Source organism: Thalassophryne amazonica, chromosome 8 (genome assembly GCF_902500255.1).
Source record: "Thalassophryne amazonica chromosome 8, fThaAma1.1, whole genome shotgun sequence".
Classification (NCBI taxonomy): Eukaryota; Metazoa; Chordata; class Actinopteri; order Batrachoidiformes; family Batrachoididae; genus Thalassophryne; species Thalassophryne amazonica.
Window position 1 is genome coordinate 14,305,786 of NC_047110.1, and position 20,166 is coordinate 14,325,951.

Sequence of the window (20,166 nt, forward strand, 5' to 3'; positions counted from 1 at the left end):
AGGACAGGAGGGTCTCCAGCACAAATACCACACCCATCTCTGGATGGAGCTGCACCATAAACAGAGAGAAAAAAAAAAAAAACAGAAGAAGGCATCAGAAAGACAAGAAATACAGTATAATTTGTGAGCATTAAACAACAAGAAAAACAGGAAATACTAAGGTGATCACCGGCCACTAGCTCTAAGCTTCACTAAAAGACCCAGAATTTGGGTGAAGTTGAGTCCACAGCACGCTCTGTTTCCTAATTAAATGAATTAAAAGCGTAGAACTATACTATGCCAGTATGCTAGCCTTACGAAAGGGAAAATAAGTGCGTCTTAAGTCTGGACTTGAAAGTCTCCACAGAATCTGACTGTTTTATTGATGCAGGGAGATCATTCCACAGAACAGGGGCATGATAAGAGAAAGCTCTGTGACCCGCAGGGACACAAAGTAGTCCTGCACCCTGAGATCACAAAGTCCGGGCTGGTATGTAAGGTTTAATTAGGTCAGCTAGGTAGGGAGGTGCCAGTCCGTGAACAATTTTATAGACTAGTAGTAGAACCTTAAAATCTAGTCTCACTGGGACAGGAAGCCAGTGAAGAAATGCCAAAATGGGTGTAATGTGGTCGAACTTTCTGCTTCGTGTCAAAAGTCTGGCTGCAGCATTTTGAACCAATTGGAGAGCCCTAATGCTGTACTGCGGTAAACCAGAAAATAGAACACTGCAGTAGTCCAATCTAGAAGAGATAAATGCATGGATCAGGGTCTCAGCAACAGCCATAGACAGGATGGGACTAATCTTCGCTATATTTTGCAGGTGGAAGAAAGCAGTCCTAGTAATATTTCTAATGTGGAGGCCAAAGGACAATGTAGGATCAAAAATTACCTCAAGGTTCCTCATTTTGTCAGTGTGATGTATGACACATGAGCCTAGGCTAAGCGGTAACTGGTCAAATTGATACAGATGTCTCACTGGACCAAGAACCATTATTTTAGCCTTATTAGAGTTTAAAAGTAGGAAGTTTCTAGACATCTAACTTCTCATTGACGCAAGGCAATCTTCTAAGGATTTTATGTGGATGAAATGGCCAGCAGTTATTGGCATGTATAACTGAGTATCATCAGCATAGCAGTGAAAGGTAATCCCAAAGGCCGCAATATGTGCCCAAGGGGTGCTATATAAAGGGAGAAAAGTAGCAGGCCTGTGGATCCCCAAATTTCATGTCACTAAGGTTAGAGGTAGTGTTACTGTACAAAACACAGTGAGAACAACTATGATATCAACCATGCAAAGGCACTCCCAGTAATCCTAAAATGATTTTCCAGCCTATCAAGTAGAATATGATGATCCACTGTATCAAATGCAGCACTGAGATCTAACAGCACAAGAACCATAGTGGTGTCCGAATCCACTGCAGGCAGAAGATCATTTACCACTTTAGTGAGAGCCGTCTCTGTGGAATGATATTTTCTAAAAGCAGACTGCACTGGCTCAAAGAGATTATTTTCAGTCCACAAGCTGCCGTGACACCACTTTTTCCAGAATTTTTGAGCAAAATGATAGATTTGATATCAATCAATCAATCAATCAATCAATTTTTTTATATAGCGCCAAATCACAACAAACAGTTGCCCCAAGGCGCTTTATATTGTAAGGCAAGGCCATACAATAATTATGTAAAACCCCAATGGTCAAAACGACTCCCTGTGAGCAAGCACTTGGCTACAGTGGGAAGGAAAAACTCCCTTTTAACAGGAAGAAACCTCCAGCAGAACCAGGCTCAGGGAGGGGCAGTCTTCTGCTGGGACTGGTTGGGGCTGAGGGAGAGAACCAGGAAAAAGACATGCTGTGGAGGGGAGCAGAGATCGATCACTAATGATTAAATGCAGAGTGGTGCATACAGAGCAAAAAGAGAAAGAAACAGTGCATCATGGGAACCCCCCAGCAGTCTACGTCTATAGCAGCATAACTAAGGGATGGTTCAGGGTCACCTGATCCAGCCCTAACTATAAGCTTTAGCAAAAAGGAAAGTTTTAAGCCTAATCTTAAAAGTAGAGAGGGTGTCTGTCTCCCTGATCTGAATTGGGAGCTGGTTCCACAGGAGAGGAGCCTGAAAGCTGAAGGCTCTGCCTCCCATTCTACTCTTACAAACCCTAGGAACTACAAGTAAGCCTGCAGTCTGAGAGCGAAGCGCTCTATTGGGGTGATATGGTACTACGAGGTCCCTAAGATAAGATGGGACCTGATTATTCAAAACCTTATAAGTAAGAAGAAGAATTTTAAATTCTATTCTATTCTATTCTATATCAGCCAATAGTTTTTCAATACACTAGGGTCAAGATTAGGTTTCCTAAGTAATGGTTTAATCACTGTAGATTTGAAACATTTAGGAACAGATCCAGAAGTTAAAGAAAGATTAATAATTTCCAGAACAGTCGGCCCAAGAGTGGACCACAGGTCCTTAAACAGTTTTGTTGGTATAGGATCAAATAAACAAGTTGTGCTTTTTGTTGACGTTACAAGTTTCGTCAGCATGCCAGCATGGTATTTTCTTCTCAACGTAATTCAGGAAATCTTGTGCTGTAAAAGGAGAGCGAACTACAGGTGGTTGTACATGAATAAGTGTTGCCACTGTGTCGAACAAGAACTTTGAGTTATGCTTGTTTTTGCTGATCAAGTCAGAGTAATAGGTCCGCCTTATAGCCAATAGTGCATGCTTATAGTCTAAGATAGCATCATGCCACGCAAGGTGGAATACTTCAAATTTTGAACTACGCCATTTCCGTTCTAGACCTCTAGCCTTATGATTGAGGTCACGCAGGTAATCATTGAACCAAGGTGACTGTGTTTTGGGGGAGCGCGGTTCGCCTTGCTTCGCATCACGAGGGACGTGACTAAATGTATATGCTGGTGGGCAGGCCTCATTTAAGGGGAAGACAGCTGTAGGTTTAAGCCAGGTTTCACATAACCCAATCATATCTAAGTGATGATCAATAATTAGATCATTAATCAACAATGACTGAGGATAGTGATCTTATGTTAATGAGACCCAGACTAAGGACCTCAGTGGGGTTGACAGTTGAACTGTTTGGGTTTAGGGGTGGTTCCAGAGTAGCATATATAAGATGCCTAGAAATAGATTTAGGTTAGAGACATTCCACGCGTGTTGTAGGTAGCAGACATGAAATATTTGATATTGCTGGAACAACCACTGGGCCATCCTCAATTTCAACATAATCATTGTAGTAATGGGTATTAAGTTTGCAAAGCATATCCCTCTATGATTTTTATGGATACGTCTACAGAAGCAGGCCACAGTCTTAACTTGTTGAATTTCACTCCCTGGCAGATAAACTGTTAAGAGTTTTGGGGTGAAGTGTGTCGTCTCCTCTGTAAATCTGAGCTAGGGGTGGGCAATATAAACGGTTTAACCGCATCATGGTATAAATATGGCTGACAGTAGAGATTCAGATGCCAACGACCAATCCCGATCATACTTGCTGATGATGTCATTGTATCTTCCTCAGTGACTCTGAACAAATGGAAAAGGCTGCAGTCAGTGCTTTGGTTACAGGCTCCATCTAGACAGATTAAAACTTCTCCTTGTAAGATTGTAAAATTATAAGCAATTTTGTGAAGTCAACTGACTGAATTCAGTCATGTAAAAGTCAACGGACCGAATCAAGAACATATTTGGTGTGCTTATTTGCAGAAAGCCACAGTAAACAGTCTCACATTTCCTTGTTCAGCTGAGCTGAGAGCTCCATCTCAGGGCAGGAGAGCGGAAAAAAAACACCCATGCCTTCCACTTTATCATTGGTGGAACCCCACGACATAAGCCAATAAGGATCATCAACCCACGTGGGGGTGGTCTTTGAGGACCTTCTGGACAAAATTTCACCAAAAGCAAACAAACAAACTAACACTGCCTCCTATTGGACATACCGTATTTTCCGGACTATAAGTCGCACTTTTTTACATGTTTTGGCCGGGGGTGCGACCTATACTCCGGTGCGACTTATAAATGAAAAATATACCGGTAGGATCTCAATTAATTTACTGTAACAAAACAATTTTACGTGACAGAGTCGATCTATGTTTTAAAATGGCCACCGGAAAAGGAAATGCAATGCATCATGGGCACTGTAGTATGACGGCCATCCTATAGTTCACGCTGGTCGCGATAACCAATCAGAGAACAGAACTTTGGATGCGTATTCCTCACCTCACCCACAGCGTGTGAAGCTGACGAACTCGGTGCTTGCTGTTATTCCGGCTTGGCGAACAGAACAGCTTCAACCCTTGGATATCAATGTGAGCAGAGTGTTTAAGTTGACGCTGAGAGCTGCGTGGGAGCATTGGGTGAGCGACGGCGGAGGATTAGCGTGTGCACTTGGAAGGAGCTGGCGTCGATGATTGTGAAAAGCGTTTGAAGCAGACGAACATGGTGTTTATTACGGGACGGCTAACAAGACAGCTTCAACCCTTGGATATCAGTGTGAGCAGAGTTGACGCTGAGAGCTGCATGGGAGCACTGAGCGACGGCGGAGGATTAGCGTCTCCACTTAGAAGGAGCTGGATCGACACCGCTGGGTGGTCATGAGCTGCGCAGGTAGGCGCTGCATGGTTCGGCTCGCAATGTGGTCCGCAAAATACAAACATATCCGTAGGTAAAATGCAGCTCACGAGAGGGCACTCAAGGCTTGTGTAACTGTTCCTGCGACTTCTGACTACCATAGAAAAATAAAAATTTTAACGTTACTGATAACATAACAAGACAACGGAGAAGGCCCGAAAAAATGTCACCAAAAAGAAAATCATACTCTGCAGATTACAAGTTGCGACTGGTGAAATATGCATCCGAAAACGATAGCCGTCACAATATTATCATCTGAACTTTTCATGTTAACATACCTGTATGTCCATGGGACTTATAGTCCAGTGGACCTTATTTATGGTTTATTTTTCTTTATAATGGATAAAGTGGCTGGTGCGACTTATACTCCGGTGCGACTTATTTATGGTTTGTTTTTCTTTATAATGGATAAAGTGGCTGGTGCGACTTATACTCCGGTGCGACTTATAGTCCGGAAAATACGGTAAGCAGAATTGCAAAATTAGGTCATTCCAATGCCCAAAAGATACAAGTCAGAATCAGGTGCTCAAAATTAAATATATCTGTTTTTGTTTTTTTTGTTTTGCTTTGTTTTTTAATTATTTATTTGTTCATTTTAATCAATTTAGCTTTGCTAAGGGACTATATGACACATTCAGAAACTCTTCCATTGTAATTTTTAAACTTAACTTTATATTGCGATATATACCGTTACTGTGAAGGAATTCAATTTATATCCTGACATGAATTTTAAGTTATATCACCCAGCCCTAATCCAAGCCATCAAAGAAAAGCTCCAAAGCTTTGTTATCGGACAAAACCCCATTCGTTTTGCTGTCAGCCATCAGATGTTTCTGCGCATTCTAATATGTACGTCACATGCCGAGAATTGCCAAGTGAGACATTTACCGGAAATGCACTTGTTAACTCGCTCAGAGAGCAATAAAAAAACAACAGAGACCACTAATTATGAGCACATGTGCACGGAGAGACTTACAAACATGAATACTTTGATGTTGTGTTGCTAACTGGGATGTTAAAAAACATGCGGCATGTCCTTTAAAAATAGTCTCCACCACTATATACATTTTAAAAGTATACTGCTACTGAGCTTTTTAAGATTTAAGTAAAAAATAATTTACTTTGGCACCACATAATTTTATTCATTAGCCTTTAACGAGGGGTTTACATAATGACACTGCAATATGAGAAAAAAAAAAAATCCTGTCTAGAGAAAATGAATAAATAGTTCTCCTCAAGGGAAAATTTTCAAAAGAACAGACGGCCTTCAACTACTTACAGCAGTGACACATACAGTCTATTATAGTGATTTAAATCACCGTAAAAAGATCATCAAAAATGATTTTTTTTTTTCAAAATCAGTACATAAGGGGCGCTAGAGAGCTAAGATGGAGTAGAGACGTGAATTTCAGCCCTCCTGCAGACTTTTATAAATTTCATTTCTAAAACGGAATAATTCCATTATCTGGCTACTCGGATGCACCTTTAAATAGTTTGCACTCAAAAGGACTACTTTTTTTTTTTAACTTAATCAGCGCGATGGCAGACAAACCGTCGATTTAAGTTCGATGCTAATGGAAAGCTAACAAGACCAGTCACGAGACAGCAGGCCGCAGAGGAGCGAGACGAGGGAGAACCACGCTCACAGAGCCCTGATCATGGCCCAGACGGGATGGAGGACTTCAAAACCGAGATACTGGTTTCTTTGAAGGAGGAATTATCTCAAATAATTCGTGAAGAATTGAAGAGGGCACTGGCGGATGACTTTACGGTGCTGAAGGTGGAGTTACAAACAGTATGGTCCAAAATAGCTAATAATGCTATCACTATTGGATCCAGACTGGATGTCATTGAAAGGGATGTTGTGGACGTGCAGGGTGGATTGTCTGAGTGGTCTGATGAGGTGGTCGCGCTGCAGTCAACTGTAAAGGAGCTCAAAAGTGACATGAAGTTATTGAAGGAAAAGTGTGAGGAACTGGAGGGGAGAATGAGGCGTGGGAATATTCGCATTGAGGGCATAGAGGAACAACCAAATTCCAGCAGCACAACGGAGGTGTCTAAAGTCCTTCGACAAGTTCTGAAGTTGGACCGAGACGTGAAAGTGGACAGATCCCATCGCACACGCACGCTCAGGAAGCCCAGAGATTTGAGACCCAGAGTGATCATCGCCAAACTACATTATGACGGAGATGCAGTCGACATTTTGAGGAGGGCCAGGGAAATTGGACCACTCTGTTATAATGGCAAAAAAGATTTCCATCTTTCCGGACTACACCCCAGGCGTAGCAAAGGCTCGAGCAGCATTCACGGAAGTGCGGAAAGTATTACGTGGGTGGACCGACGTGCGCTTCGGTTTGTTTTTCCCAGCGAAACTACGCATCACTTACAACAGTGTAAGTAAGGACTTCCTAGATCCCAAAGATGCCATGGAATACGTCCGGCGTAACATTCTTCCCTCTGCTCCTGAAGATGAGACTTAGAGGTACTTTGACTGTATATTATTACATTCTAGAAGCTTTATAATGCGTGTGTGATTGAATGGATTTTTTTTTTTTTTTTACGTCTCTGTGTATGTGAAGCATGTTTGTACGTTCGTATCTGACACACCGCGGGTTGTTGGTTGTTAACTGTCATATTCATCATTTGTCTGCAGGGCGTGTGATTATATCACGTTTTGGTTTCTTTTTGTTATGTTACACAGCCTGTAGAGGACAGGACTGTGTTTGTAGCTACTTTTACATAGTGGCTAGGGACATTAACCCACTTTTTTGCATTAAGTTTTTATCTAAGTGATGTTAGTTATCTTGTTTTTATGAGTTCAGATCCTCATGTTCCCCGGGGATTTAATTTTCTATAAAAGAACAGAGCTATTGATGAGTGTATGGTTTATGTTAATCTTGTCAGGTCTCAGTATGTCTTATAAATATATAACGGATGACGTGTATATTGCAGCCTCATGCTTAGTTTTTTTTTTTTTTTTTTTAATTCTTGCCTCAGTCCACCTTCACTTTCAAGACCGCTTCTGCCTCCTCTTTTAATTTCTTATCTTTATATTAGAAGCTATGAGTGCCTTAACAGTTATTAGTTACAATGTGAAGGGACTTAATGGCCCAGTCAAAAGAAAGAAAATATTACTTCAACTGAAACAATTTCATTGTCAAGTGGCTTTATTGCAAGAAACTCATCTATCTGATGATGAACATCAAAAATTGAACAAATCATGGGCAGATAAAGTCTATTATTCATCTCATTGTTCAGGGCGAAAGAGGAGAGTAGCTATATTACATAGACAGGTAAATTTTACGGAAACATTGGTACACAAAGACAAGGAAGGTAGATTCATACTGGTGAATGGGCTAATTGATGGAATAGCTGTTTCGTTCATAAGTATTTATGCTCCAAATGAAGACCAACCAGGGTTTATTAAATCTTCTTTTAATATGATTACACAGTACAGCTCCGGACTTATGCTATTTGCTGGAGACTTCAATTGTGTGACAGGACAGACAGCCTATACCTAAAACACCCATTTCTAAAATGGGAAAAACACTTAAATCTTTGTCTTCTGAGGCTGGACTTGTTGATGTTTGGCGAACCAAATTTCCAAAAGATAGAAACTTTTCATACTATTCAAGTAGACATGTATCATATTCAAGGATCGATTACTTTTTTACACCAAAGGTGGAATTTCATAGAACTGAAGACATTTCAATAATGCCCATAACAATTTCAGACCATGCTCCGGTAGTCCTCCAGTGGGATATAGGTATGACATTGTCCACTAGGCAATGGAGACTTAATGCTTCTCTTATTAATGATAAAGGTTTTATTTCCCTTATTAGAGAAGAACTAAAAAACTATTTAGAATTGAATAGAAAACCAGATATATCTCCAACTGTGCTGTGGGATTGTGCAAAGGCCTACTTGAGAGGTAGCATTATCTCCTATGCTACTGCCAAGAAAAGATATAATATTGCTAAAAAAGTGGAATTAGAGAATAAAATTCAGAAATTGGAACATGATCATAAACATGGGTTAACGTGATATAACAGAGCTAAGTACAGCACGTAGAGAACTTCAAGAATTGTTATCTGGAAAAATAGAGGGAAGCTTGAGATTAGCAAAACAACAGTATTATGAGTATGGAAATAGAGCAAGCAGACTCTTGGCCTTTAAACTCCGGAAACAACAATCATCTAACATTGTCCAAAAGCTAAAATTGGGAAGTAAAACAATAGTAAAGCCCAAAGAGATATCGGAAACATTTGCTAAATTCTATGAAAAACTATATCAGGACACAGATACATGTCCAAATGATCATACTATAGCAGAGTATTGAGAAAATATTAATGTTACAGAGTTGTCTGAATCAGATGAACCTATAGAAGAATGGGAAATAAAACAGATGATTTCATCTCTTAAAAACTACAAGTGCCCTGGACCTGATGGGTATATAAATGAATTTTATAAATGTTTCTCTGAGGTACTTACCCCACTTCTCCTTGATGCTTATAGATATGCATTAGAAACCAAAACAACGGCTCCATCTTGGTTGGATGCAACAATAGTGGTCTTGCATAAAGAAGGCAAAGACCCTACAGATTGTGGTTCTTATAGACCCTTGTCTATGCTGAATGGTGATGTCCGCATTCTGACTGCTATATTAGCACAACGGCTAAGTGGCATAGTTAATGAGATAGTTCATCCAGACCAGACTGGGTTTATAGCTGGTAGGCATTATGCAAATAACCTACGTCGTTTACTTAATATTTTATCATATCAAAAGCAAAATCAATCATTGGCAACAGTGATTTCATTGGACGCACAAAAGGCTTTTGACTGTGTGTCATGGAAATATTTAATTCAAACATTAAAAAGATTTAAATTTGGCCCTAAATTTGTTGATTGGGTTAGAACAATTTATTCTTCCCCGCAGGCAGCTAGCAGAGTCAACGGCTTTAGATCAGCCAGGTTTAACTTGGAGCATGGATGCCGTCAGGGGTGTCCATTATCACCCCTGTTATTTGCAATCAGTATCGAGCCATTGGCGCAATTCATCAGAGATAATGACAATATCAAAGGGATATAGATAGGTAAAGAAATACATAAAATTTCTTTGTATGCAGATGATATGCTGTTGTATTTGACAGAGCCATCTACAACAATACCTTGCCTATTTATCAGGATATAAAATAAATATAGATAAGACTGTAGCCATGGATGTCTGTGGTGGTATTCCACTGGAGGTGAAGCAACGCAGCAACTTTAAATGGCCTAAAGAGGGTATTAAGTACTTGGGTATTCATATACCTCTCTCTTTAGATAATTTATATGATGCTAATTATGGAAAAATATTAAATATAAAAAGTGACTTAAACCGGTGGTCTGCACTGCCCATCTCTCTTCTTGGTCATATTGAGACTATTCGTATGAATGTCCTTCCCAGGTTCTTATACATTTCAGATGCTGCCAATTGTGATGTCCACTTCAGTATTTGGGGACATTGATAAAATTATTTCAAAATTCATCTGGCAAGGTAAACGCCCTCGCATTAAATACAAAACATTACAAAGATTGAAAGAAGAGGGAGGACTTAATCTTCCCAATTTAAAGTATTACTTTTGGGCTGCTCAATTAAAACCTTTAACGTCATGGTTATTAAATGATGATCAAACAAGATGGCTGAGTATTGAACAGACCATGTGTTCTGAACCGTTGCATGTATTGCCATTTTCTGACTTTCAAATCAAGAGAATTGCAAAATGGACCAAAGTCACCTTGGATATTTGGAAGAAAGTTAGAATGGCATTGAAATTGCCAACAAAGCTATCTGTATTACTAAGTATTGAGCATATTAAATCATTCAAACCAATTTTATTGGATAAGGGTTTTTATATATATTCATTTATTTGATAAAAATGGGCTCATGTCATTTGAGCAGCTGAAAAAACGATTTAAACTCCAGAAAAACGATTTTTTTTAGATACTTGCAATTGCAATCCTTTTTAATGTCTCATAAGGAGTGGGGAAAGTTACTGAAACCTCTGCAATGGAAGACTTATTGATTCAAATACAAAAGGGAGGAGTTATGAAAATTATAACAAGATTGTACAAAATATTTGCATCTATCACTCAAACTAAATCTGTATTGGCCAAGCAAAAATGGGAGGCAGAGGCGGCCCAAAATATATCTGATGAAATGTGGAAAGAGGCGTGTATAGAGGCACATAGAACAACAAATTCAAACACTTGGAAGGAATTTAAATGGAAAATTATCTGCAGATTTTTAGAACTCCTGATATTGTTGCAAAAATGAACCCTAATGTACCAAGTTTGTGTTGGAGAAACTGTGGTACAGCAGTACCTCATCATACACATATCTTTTGGACGTGTCCAAAATTACTACCTTTTTGGGTGTTCAAGACAGTCAACCAGATGTTTCATATAGTGATTTCTAAGGATGTGACAGTGGCTCTACTCGGTATCACTCCAGCTTGTATACAGGGGCGAGCTGAGTCATATTTACTGAACATTCTTTCAACTGGCTGAAATTGGAACCACCATCTCTTAATTTTTGGATTCAAAAAGTAACAGAAGTTTATCAGATGGAAAAAATAACCTTTTCTCTAAGACTTGAAACACACATTTTTTAAGCTGCGATGGAGTCCTTTTGAGATTATGTTCATGTGATTCTGATTTGATTACAGAAAGTGCCTTTATAGAGTTGTAATGTAAAAAAAATATATTGCATATTGTGTGTGTGTGATTGTTGTGATCTGTAAAATTGATTTGATTGCTCTGTTGTTTCTAAATACTAATAAAATATAAGTTCAAAAAAAAAAATCAGTACATAAAACATCACCAACATATGAAATCAGCACGATTAATTAATGGTAATTATGGTTATTTGGACAAATGATGGCTGAGACTTTCAAGTCAGTAATGTCCTGTTAATCACAGGTGGGCTAATTAGAGGACCATCTCCAGCAGGGTCATGCTCAGTCATGCATGAATGGAGGCTTTGTCTCACTGCTTCTTACAATAACAAGGAAGCCTGAAGCATCCCCTCCTTGCATGGGGATGTTGGGATGTGCATGGCAACAGCCAATAAGAGTACAAATGGTGGAAAAGCTAAAAATGGTGGAAAAGCTCTGAAACAGCTGTGTTTCTGTGTAAATGTAATATGTTTCTCATATATTTGTAAACGTTAGCGAGAAATAAACACTTCTAAATCTCACAACGCTGTTTTTGAAACCAAATAACATTTGAAATGGTTTACAAGACATCTTATTAATGTTAGCATGCACATGCCTCACATGAGGTCAAAGGTAACATTCGGTCATTTCAAAACCTTATCCATGTGCACATGCATGTCTTCTTGCAGACAGCATTAAAAGGGAAATAAAATATTCATTATGGAATTCCCCCCAGGAAAAATACTGTCCATTAAAATGAGCTGTAATTTTGAAAGATGTTTCAAAATAATCCAACATTATAGTGTTTGGATTTCAGTAGAAACTAATGGCCTGGTCACACGGCACTTAAAGGGTAACGAAGCCCAAACGAAACAAGAAATCTAGATTTTTGTCGCCTTTCGTTGGCATCCTTTAACCTTCGCGCAGCTTTGTTTCTGCAGCTGGCACTTCATCAGGATTTTTAAACTGTTGAAAAATTTGAACAAATGCCACCGAAAACTTTAATTCGTCCACATTTGGTTTTGCTGTAGTTCTTGACGGTTTATCATTTGCTTAGTTTTTGTAACGTTCGCGTTTATCTTCGACCAGCTGAATGTTTTCACACAGTACAGAAGTCGGTTTGTGAGCGCTTTTGTGGAGGAGCTGCAGCTCCTCCGTGGTTGTGCAGGTGTGTGAGCTGTGGGGTTTCTGCTGCTGCATGGGATGTGGCGAGTGCTGTCGCGGTCAAGCCGTGGTGCTGGCCAGCCAGGAAGAATTTGTCAGCCTACATGCATGCGTGACTGACTACTTGATCACACAGCCACAGCCCCGTGATCAGAAACATCCATCCATCCATCCATTTTCTTCCGCTTTATCCGGAGTCGGGACGCGGGGGCAGCAGCTCAAGCAAAGCCGCCCAGACCTCCCGATCCACACACAGGAGGTCAGAAACAAGAGGGTTAAAAAAAAAAAAAAAGGCAGAGAGAGTGACAGACAGTGCTCTCACTCTCTCTCCTCTCCCTGTCTCTCTCTCCCACCTATGTGCAGCTCATAAAGTTGAGTAATGAAGAAGTGAACAGAGCGAGTGGTTGCATCAGCGGATCGCATTAGAGAACCAGAGCAGGTGGATCCACCGATGTGCACACAGAGCTCCACAGTGGGTCAGATCATGCACTTCTGTTTGCAGTTTCTCCAGGACTCAGGCGCTACAGAGGTCCATCCCAGCACCGAGTCTTGGAACACAGAGATGCAGACACACACTGCTTCAGGTGCATTTCTTTTAAACTGTGGAGATCAACATTAGCTTTGGTTTTATTTTGTTCCTCTTTTATCCCTTTTGCACTCTTGATTCACAGGCTGTTTGGTGATAAAGCTCGTTCATCCACTTATTCTCAACAAATTGTGACTTCTTTACTTTTTTCCCTTCGTTCAGGAATCATCGTATGCTGTGTGACCGGGCCATAAATTTAGTCAGTTTTGTGAAATTTGAAAGGCTGTAAGATGCACTTTGGCACATGATGGTATGGAGTACACTGCATGCTCAATTGATCCTGCTGACCTAAAGTACAATTAAAGGGAAAATACACACAATGAGAACAGATGGCACAGGCCATGTTTTCTGCACTTTTAAGAGTGCTACTAAATCAGCACTGCAACAAAGTTTTACCATTATCACAAAGTGAGTTTCTGGTTTAATTATAGTGAGTGTGTGCATGCCTGTGCATCGTGATGAAGTGCACATAAATGCAGGAACAAGCTGTATGAAGTCCACTGTGCATGAGCCCAAACTTACACAGGTGGTGCACACAGGGGGATTGGGAATATAAGAGTATAAGATGCAGTTCACTTTTCCGGTTTCTTTTATCTTTCAGATGTGTTAATGAAGACAACTATACATTTAAGCCAGCGCTAATTCCATAGATTCTTTATTCCTTATCAAACTTTTTCACACCATCTTTCTCGCCACCTTCCCTCTGTCTGACATCACTTTGTGACAAAGAAACTGCAAAATTCTTCTTTTAAAAAATGTGATGGCTCTAAAAGTATGCGACATCCACATGCTACTTTTTGCTTAAGAACAGCATCTTGCTGCAGGCACTCAGCATTGCTGTAACAACCAACCAGTCCCGCTTTATGACAGCTGTTGTAACAGCCATGCTTAGAGGTACAGTGAGGAAAATAAGTATTTGAACACCCTGCGGTTTTGCAAGTTCTCTCACTTAGAAATCATGGAGGGGTCTGAAATTTTCATCTTAGGTGCATGTCCACTGTGAGAGACATAATCTAAAAAAAAATCTGGAAATCACAATGTATGATCTTTTTAATAATTTATTTGTGTTACTGCTGCAAATAAGTATTTGAACACCTACCAACCAGCAAGACTTCTGGCTCACACAGATCTGTTAATGTTTCTTTAAGAAGCCCTCTTATTCTGCATTAATTGCACCTGTTTGAACTTGTTACCTGTATAAAAAGACACTTGTTCACACAATCAATCACACTCCAACCTGTCCACCATAGGCAAGATCAAAGAGCTGTCTAAGGACACCTGGGACAAAACTGTAGACCTACACAAGGCTGGGATGGACTACAGGACAACAGGCAAGCAGCTTGGTGGAAGACAACAACTGTTATGATTATTTATTAGAAAGTGGAAGAAACACAAGATGACTGTCAATTTCCCTCGGTCTGGGATTCCATGCAAGATCTCACTTTGTGGGGTAAGGATGATTCTGAGAAAGCTCAGAACTACACAGGAGGACCTGGTCAATGACCTGAAGAGAGCTGAGGCCACAGTCACAAAGATTACATTAGTAACACATGATGCTGTCATGGTTTAAAATCCTGCAGGGCAGCAAGGTCCCCCTGCTCAAGCCAGCACATGTCCAGGCCCGTTTGAAGTTCACCAGTGACCATCTGGATGATCCAGAGGAGGCCTGGAAGGCGGCCATGTGGTCAGATGAGACCAGAATACAGCTTTTTGGAATCAACTCCACTTACCATGTTTAGAAGATGAGAACAACCCCAAGAAAACCATCCCAACCGTGAAGCATGGTGGTGGGAACGTCATACTCTGGGGGTGCTCTTCTGCAAAGGGGACAGGACGACTGCACCGTATTGAAGGGAGGATGGATGGGGTCATGTATTGTGAGATTTTGGCAAACAACCTCCTTCCCTCAGTAAGAGCACTGAAGATGGGTCATAGCTGGGTCTTCCAGCATGACAATGACCCCAAACACACAGCCAGGGCAACTAAGGAGGGGCTCTGTAAGAAGCATTTCAAGGTCCTGGAGTGGCCTGGCCAGTCCTCCAGACTGTGAACTCAATAGAAAATCTTTGGAGGGAGCTGAAACTCCATACCTGAAAGATTTGGAGAAGATCTGTATGGAGGAGTGGACCAAAATCCCTGCTGCAGTGTGTGAAAACCTGGTCAAGAACTACAGGAAACATTTGACCTCTGTAATTGCAAACAAAGGCTACTGTACCAAATATTAACACTGATTTTCACAGGTGTTCAAATACTTATTTGCAGCAGTAACATACAAATAAATTATAAAAAAAAAAAAAAATCATACATTGTGATTTCTGGTTTGTTTTTTTGTTTTTTTAAGATTATGTCTCTCACAGTGGACATGCACCTGAGATGAAAATTTCAGACCCCTCCATGATTTCTAAGTGGGAAAACTTGCAAAACCACAGGGTGTTCAAATACTATTTTCCTCACTGTATTTTTCTGTGTGGACACTGATTTTGTATCTATTACGAGGTCTATTAGAAAGTATCCGACCTTATTATTTTTTTCAAAACCCATATGGATTTGAATCACGTGTGATTACATCAGACATGCTTGAACCCTCGTGGGCATGCGAGAGTTTTTTCACGCCTGTCGGTTACATCATTCGCCTGTGGGCAGTCTTTGAGTGAGGATTCGCCCACCCTCCTCGTCGATTTTTTTTCATTGTTTAGGAATGGCTCAGAGACTGCTGCTTTGTTTGATCAAAATTTTTTCAAAACTGTAAGGCACAACTGAATGGACACCATTCGATAAATTCAGCTGGTTTTCAGTAAAAATTTTAATGGCTGATGAGAGATTTTGGTCTGGTAGTGTCGCCGTAAGGACGGCCCACGGTGCCTGACGGCGATCTGCGCTTCGAGGCGGCAGCGTCTCGCTGTTTCAAGTTGAAAACTTCCACATTTCAGGCTCTGTTGACCCAGTAAGTCGTCAGAGAACAGAGAACTTTCAGAAGAAGTCGGCATGAGGAGTTTATTCGGACATTCCATTGTTAACGGACATTTGGTGTTTTTCCTGTCGCGGCGCACACAGATTCGCGAATTTGCGCGCACGTCTTTCATTAAAAAATGTCCTTAAACAGTGGAATGTCCACATAAAGTCCTCATGCCGGCCTCTTCTGAATCTTCTCTGTTCTCTCACGACGTCCTGGGTGAATTAAGCCTTAAATTAGGATGTTTTCAGGTCGAAACAGCCTGGAAGCGCTGCACGACGTCCCACTCTGTGGGAAGTCCTTACACCGACAGAAACACTGCATAATCTCTCATCAGCCGTTAAACTTTTCACCGAAAACCAGCTTAATTTCTCGAATAGTGTCCACTCGGATATTCCTCACAGGTCCAGAAAAAATTTTGATAAAGCAACGCGCGCTGTCTCGAGCAGCGTGTGAAACAAAAAAGGAATTCAGCCGAGAGGGCTGGACCACATCTCACTCAAGGCCTGCCCACAGGGAAATGACGTCACCGACACGCGTGAAAAAACTCACGCATGCGCACAAGGGTTCAAGCATGATTGGTGTAATCGCACGTCATTCAAATCCATATAGTTAAAAAAAAAAGTGTCGGTTTCTTATCTAATAGACCTTGTATACAGATCAGTGTCTGCGGATTTATAAAAATTGCACAATGTAAAAAAAATTAAGAACGCATTGCAATAGGCATTTTACAAACTCAGTGAATATCACAATTACAGAGTACAACACTAACACCCCCCTCCTCCCCATGATGAAATCCATGGAATTCTGGGGATCTGCTGAGTTTTCACAGCCCTGCCATTTTGTAATCGAATCCCAGTCTTTTGAATCGTAACCGAATTGTGTCTGGAGTTTCCCACCCCGAGTGTACGTACAGAAAAACCCTAAAATTCCATGATGGAGCCTCGATATTCCCACAAAGTCAGCATCGTATGACAAGTAAACAATGACCTTCCACTCACCCTGGTGATGACCTCAAAGCCTGGCTCCTCCTGCTGGTTGATCTCAAGTCCAGGGATGACTTCACCCAGCAGGTCGGCCACTTCCTCTGGAGGCCGCTGGTGCTGCTCCTCTGACCCACGGAGAGCATCAAATATATAGTTGGTGACCTTGGAGAAGCCACCCAGCGTTGCAACATATGGGTCCTTCTTGAACTTCTGCGGTAGACAAACTGAATTCTTAAAATCTCATCCAAAGTTTACAGTCTATCAATGATAAACACAAGCTTACACAGAAAACTAAATCTTTGTTTGACGCTACATAATCACAACATGATTAACCTCTTGTGAAAACAAAGTAGTTTACACTTTAGAAAAGTGACAAATGTTGATACTAATGACGTTTAGCTTCTTACATTAACAAGGCCATAACTGTTGTCATCCAGAAGGTTCTCAAAAGACTGTGACAAAGCCTTGTTTGGCGTGCTGACCATCAGACATGCTTCATCATCTGGAGCCCTTTGAAAAAATAAAATAAAATGATTGGCAAACACCAGGCACTGTGATCAGTAACTGTGAAAAGTTATTTTATGATTTACTTTTTACAGCTTCTTTATAGTTACTTCATTAGCAGCTGCGAAAGAAATTGTTACTTTGCTGATTATTCAATCTTAAGAGTAACCAAGTTAGATTACTAGTTATCTTATTAGTTACAAGTTGTCAGCAGCTGCCAATAAAGTAACCGTATAAAACAACTAAAAAAGTAACTTTTCAAAGTAACTGTGGCAACATTGTTTGTGGACAAAATTGTTGAAAAGTAAGGCTTTATGTGCAAACAAGAAACGTTAGATCTTTTACTTCAACAGATGAAAAATGGAATTTAAAACAAGTGTTGCATTATTTTCTTGTTTTATGAAACACACACAAACTCATGGTGCTGTAATGTTTTGTTTTTTTGTTTTATTTTTTTAGACACTAGACTGTGATACTGACACCTCTACAGCCTCAACATGACTTCAACATATCAAGAAAACATAAAACATAGCTGAGAAGATGTTGTACCAGCAGATATAGTCCATCTGTTGGAGAAGCTGAAAAATGAGTTTTATTCCGATTTGGAGGTGAGGTTTGTGGTTATCTGTCCATGAGCCAAGATCTGCTTAGTAAAAGTCACGGTTTTGTGTCATTTATCATCATTTTAATATGGCAGGCATTAGGCTTTAGTTTGACAGTAAATATGGAAAAAACAAACAAACAAAAAAAAAAAAAACGAGTTGTTGAGATTTAGCTACAGACATACTGACAAACTGAAACCCATCTGGGCCTCTCATCCAGTGAGGTACAAACCCAAAGACAGTTCAGCCAGCAGGAAACACCTGCCAAGATATCATCCTGACTGGATCTGTGTGCCTGAGAAACTTGATGCACACAATTTTTTATTATGAATGGCTTTGATAAGAACTTTAATAACCGCTATCTTTGCTTAGACAAAGAAAAATAATCCCTGTGTCCATCAGAAAATAATCTAAAATGACATTTGGTTCATCAGGTGGAAGGCTGCTTATGTCTGTGATGTTGTGGGAGCCAAACCACAAACCCAGACAGACGTTAGAGAATCCCTTTCGAATCCCTTTCCTTGTAATGAAATGTCTCAAATTCATAAATATCCCGAATGACACCTTGGAGGGAGGAAAAAGTTTCAAAGCAGAATTCAATCACAAACTATCATTCCACAGATGAACCACCCACAAAAACTGATGAAGCTTCACTTCACTAAAACAAGATAAAAGGAACAGATTTATGAACGTTACAGTTACCAGACCTACCTCAACATTTTTTGGGATTATAGTGGCCAATCAGAACATACGCTGTTGCTCACATAACAGTTCCACATGAAAGCAATGCTTCTGTTAGTTTAGGTGCAAGAAAAGTTGCATCAGCTAGCAACTGTCTCTCCACAAAGGTTGTGTGGAAAATAATCAGAATTAATGCCCAAAAATGTGAAGTAAAGATATTGCAGCCTTTCCTGGGGCATGATACGATGAGACAAGCGTTTGAAGAGCACCACCCCTCATTTTTTTCAAAGGTTACAATGCACTGTAACATCAACATGGTGGAATTTGGAATAAAACAGTCTACTATCGTTGTCAGCATACACGGACAGCAGAGACAGAAAATCTTCCTTCATATGCAAAAAATAAAAAAAGTGATGCTTTTCAACCATACATTAAAACAACATAACATGTAGGTGAAGAAAACATGGAGATGTGAATGCTTTAGAAACATTTAAAGTTTTAAGAAAAACTTAAGGGGAAAAGATGGGGTTGGGGGGGGTGAGGGGAATGACCAACACCAATGTCTACATAGATGTGCAGTAGGGTTTCCTTATACATTATAATGCTGTTGAGCTGAAGAATCGTGTTCCATTTAACAATCATGTTGGGTGTATAAAATAAAATATGTTTCTGATCTACCAACTTTACCTACATACACTGGCCAGCTGCAGTTCATAACTGCAGGTCATCCACATTTATCTGTGCGCACACAGATAAATGTGCTCACTGATCACTCATACAGCACCTCCAGCCACTGCATGGGAATTCCCAAACAATTTCTCCAGAGGAAAATTATCATCAAAATTCAAAAGATATGTGATCATATGACTGGATCAATGCAAGGACTAGAGGAAAGATGGCATATTGCAGCACATGGAAACTAAAGGCAGATGCACAACAGCCTATATTCTAAAATTTATTTTGTCTTGTGGCTATCAATTACAATTGAGTGCTGTGGATTACTCACTCGCTGACCAACACAAATCTTCTCAGGCTGTCCAGAAACGCTGTACTTCCACCCTGGTGGAAGTGAAAGGCCGGTAGAGGCAGAGATGAATCCTTCAGTTTGAAGACCAAAAACGTCCATCCTTCTTCCTTCACTGTGATGGACCAGAGGTCACAGACGCTGAAGGTAATGGCCCACTTGCTCCTCTCATTGCTGTGGTTCAGGGAGCCTGAAAGTCAAAGGTAAAAAAGAAAAAAAATGTTATAAAAAGGAGAGACTTAGTGTCCGAGCATTACCACACTAACTCTGATAAGGTGAGGATCCAATTATTGTCAGCGTGTCTTTAGTGAAATTCAGCAACACATCAGAACAAATCAGGGCTATGTAGAC

At 40.3% G+C, this 20,166-nt stretch overlaps 1 protein-coding gene across 1 annotated transcript in view; it reads right to left on the reverse strand.

Moving 5' to 3' along the window:
• The window catches only part of tbc1d15 (TBC1 domain family, member 15), a 45,910-nt gene that overhangs the window by 13,127 nt on the left and 12,617 nt on the right, over positions 1-20,166 (reverse strand). The window contains exons 2-4 of the mRNA XM_034175757.1: positions 19,798-20,005; positions 17,412-17,514; positions 17,020-17,214 (exon numbers count right to left, since the gene is read on the reverse strand). Coding sequence (XP_034031648.1) covers positions 17,020-17,214; positions 17,412-17,514; positions 19,798-20,005 — 506 coding nt within the window. The remainder of the gene's footprint in view (positions 1-17,019; positions 17,215-17,411; positions 17,515-19,797; positions 20,006-20,166) is intronic.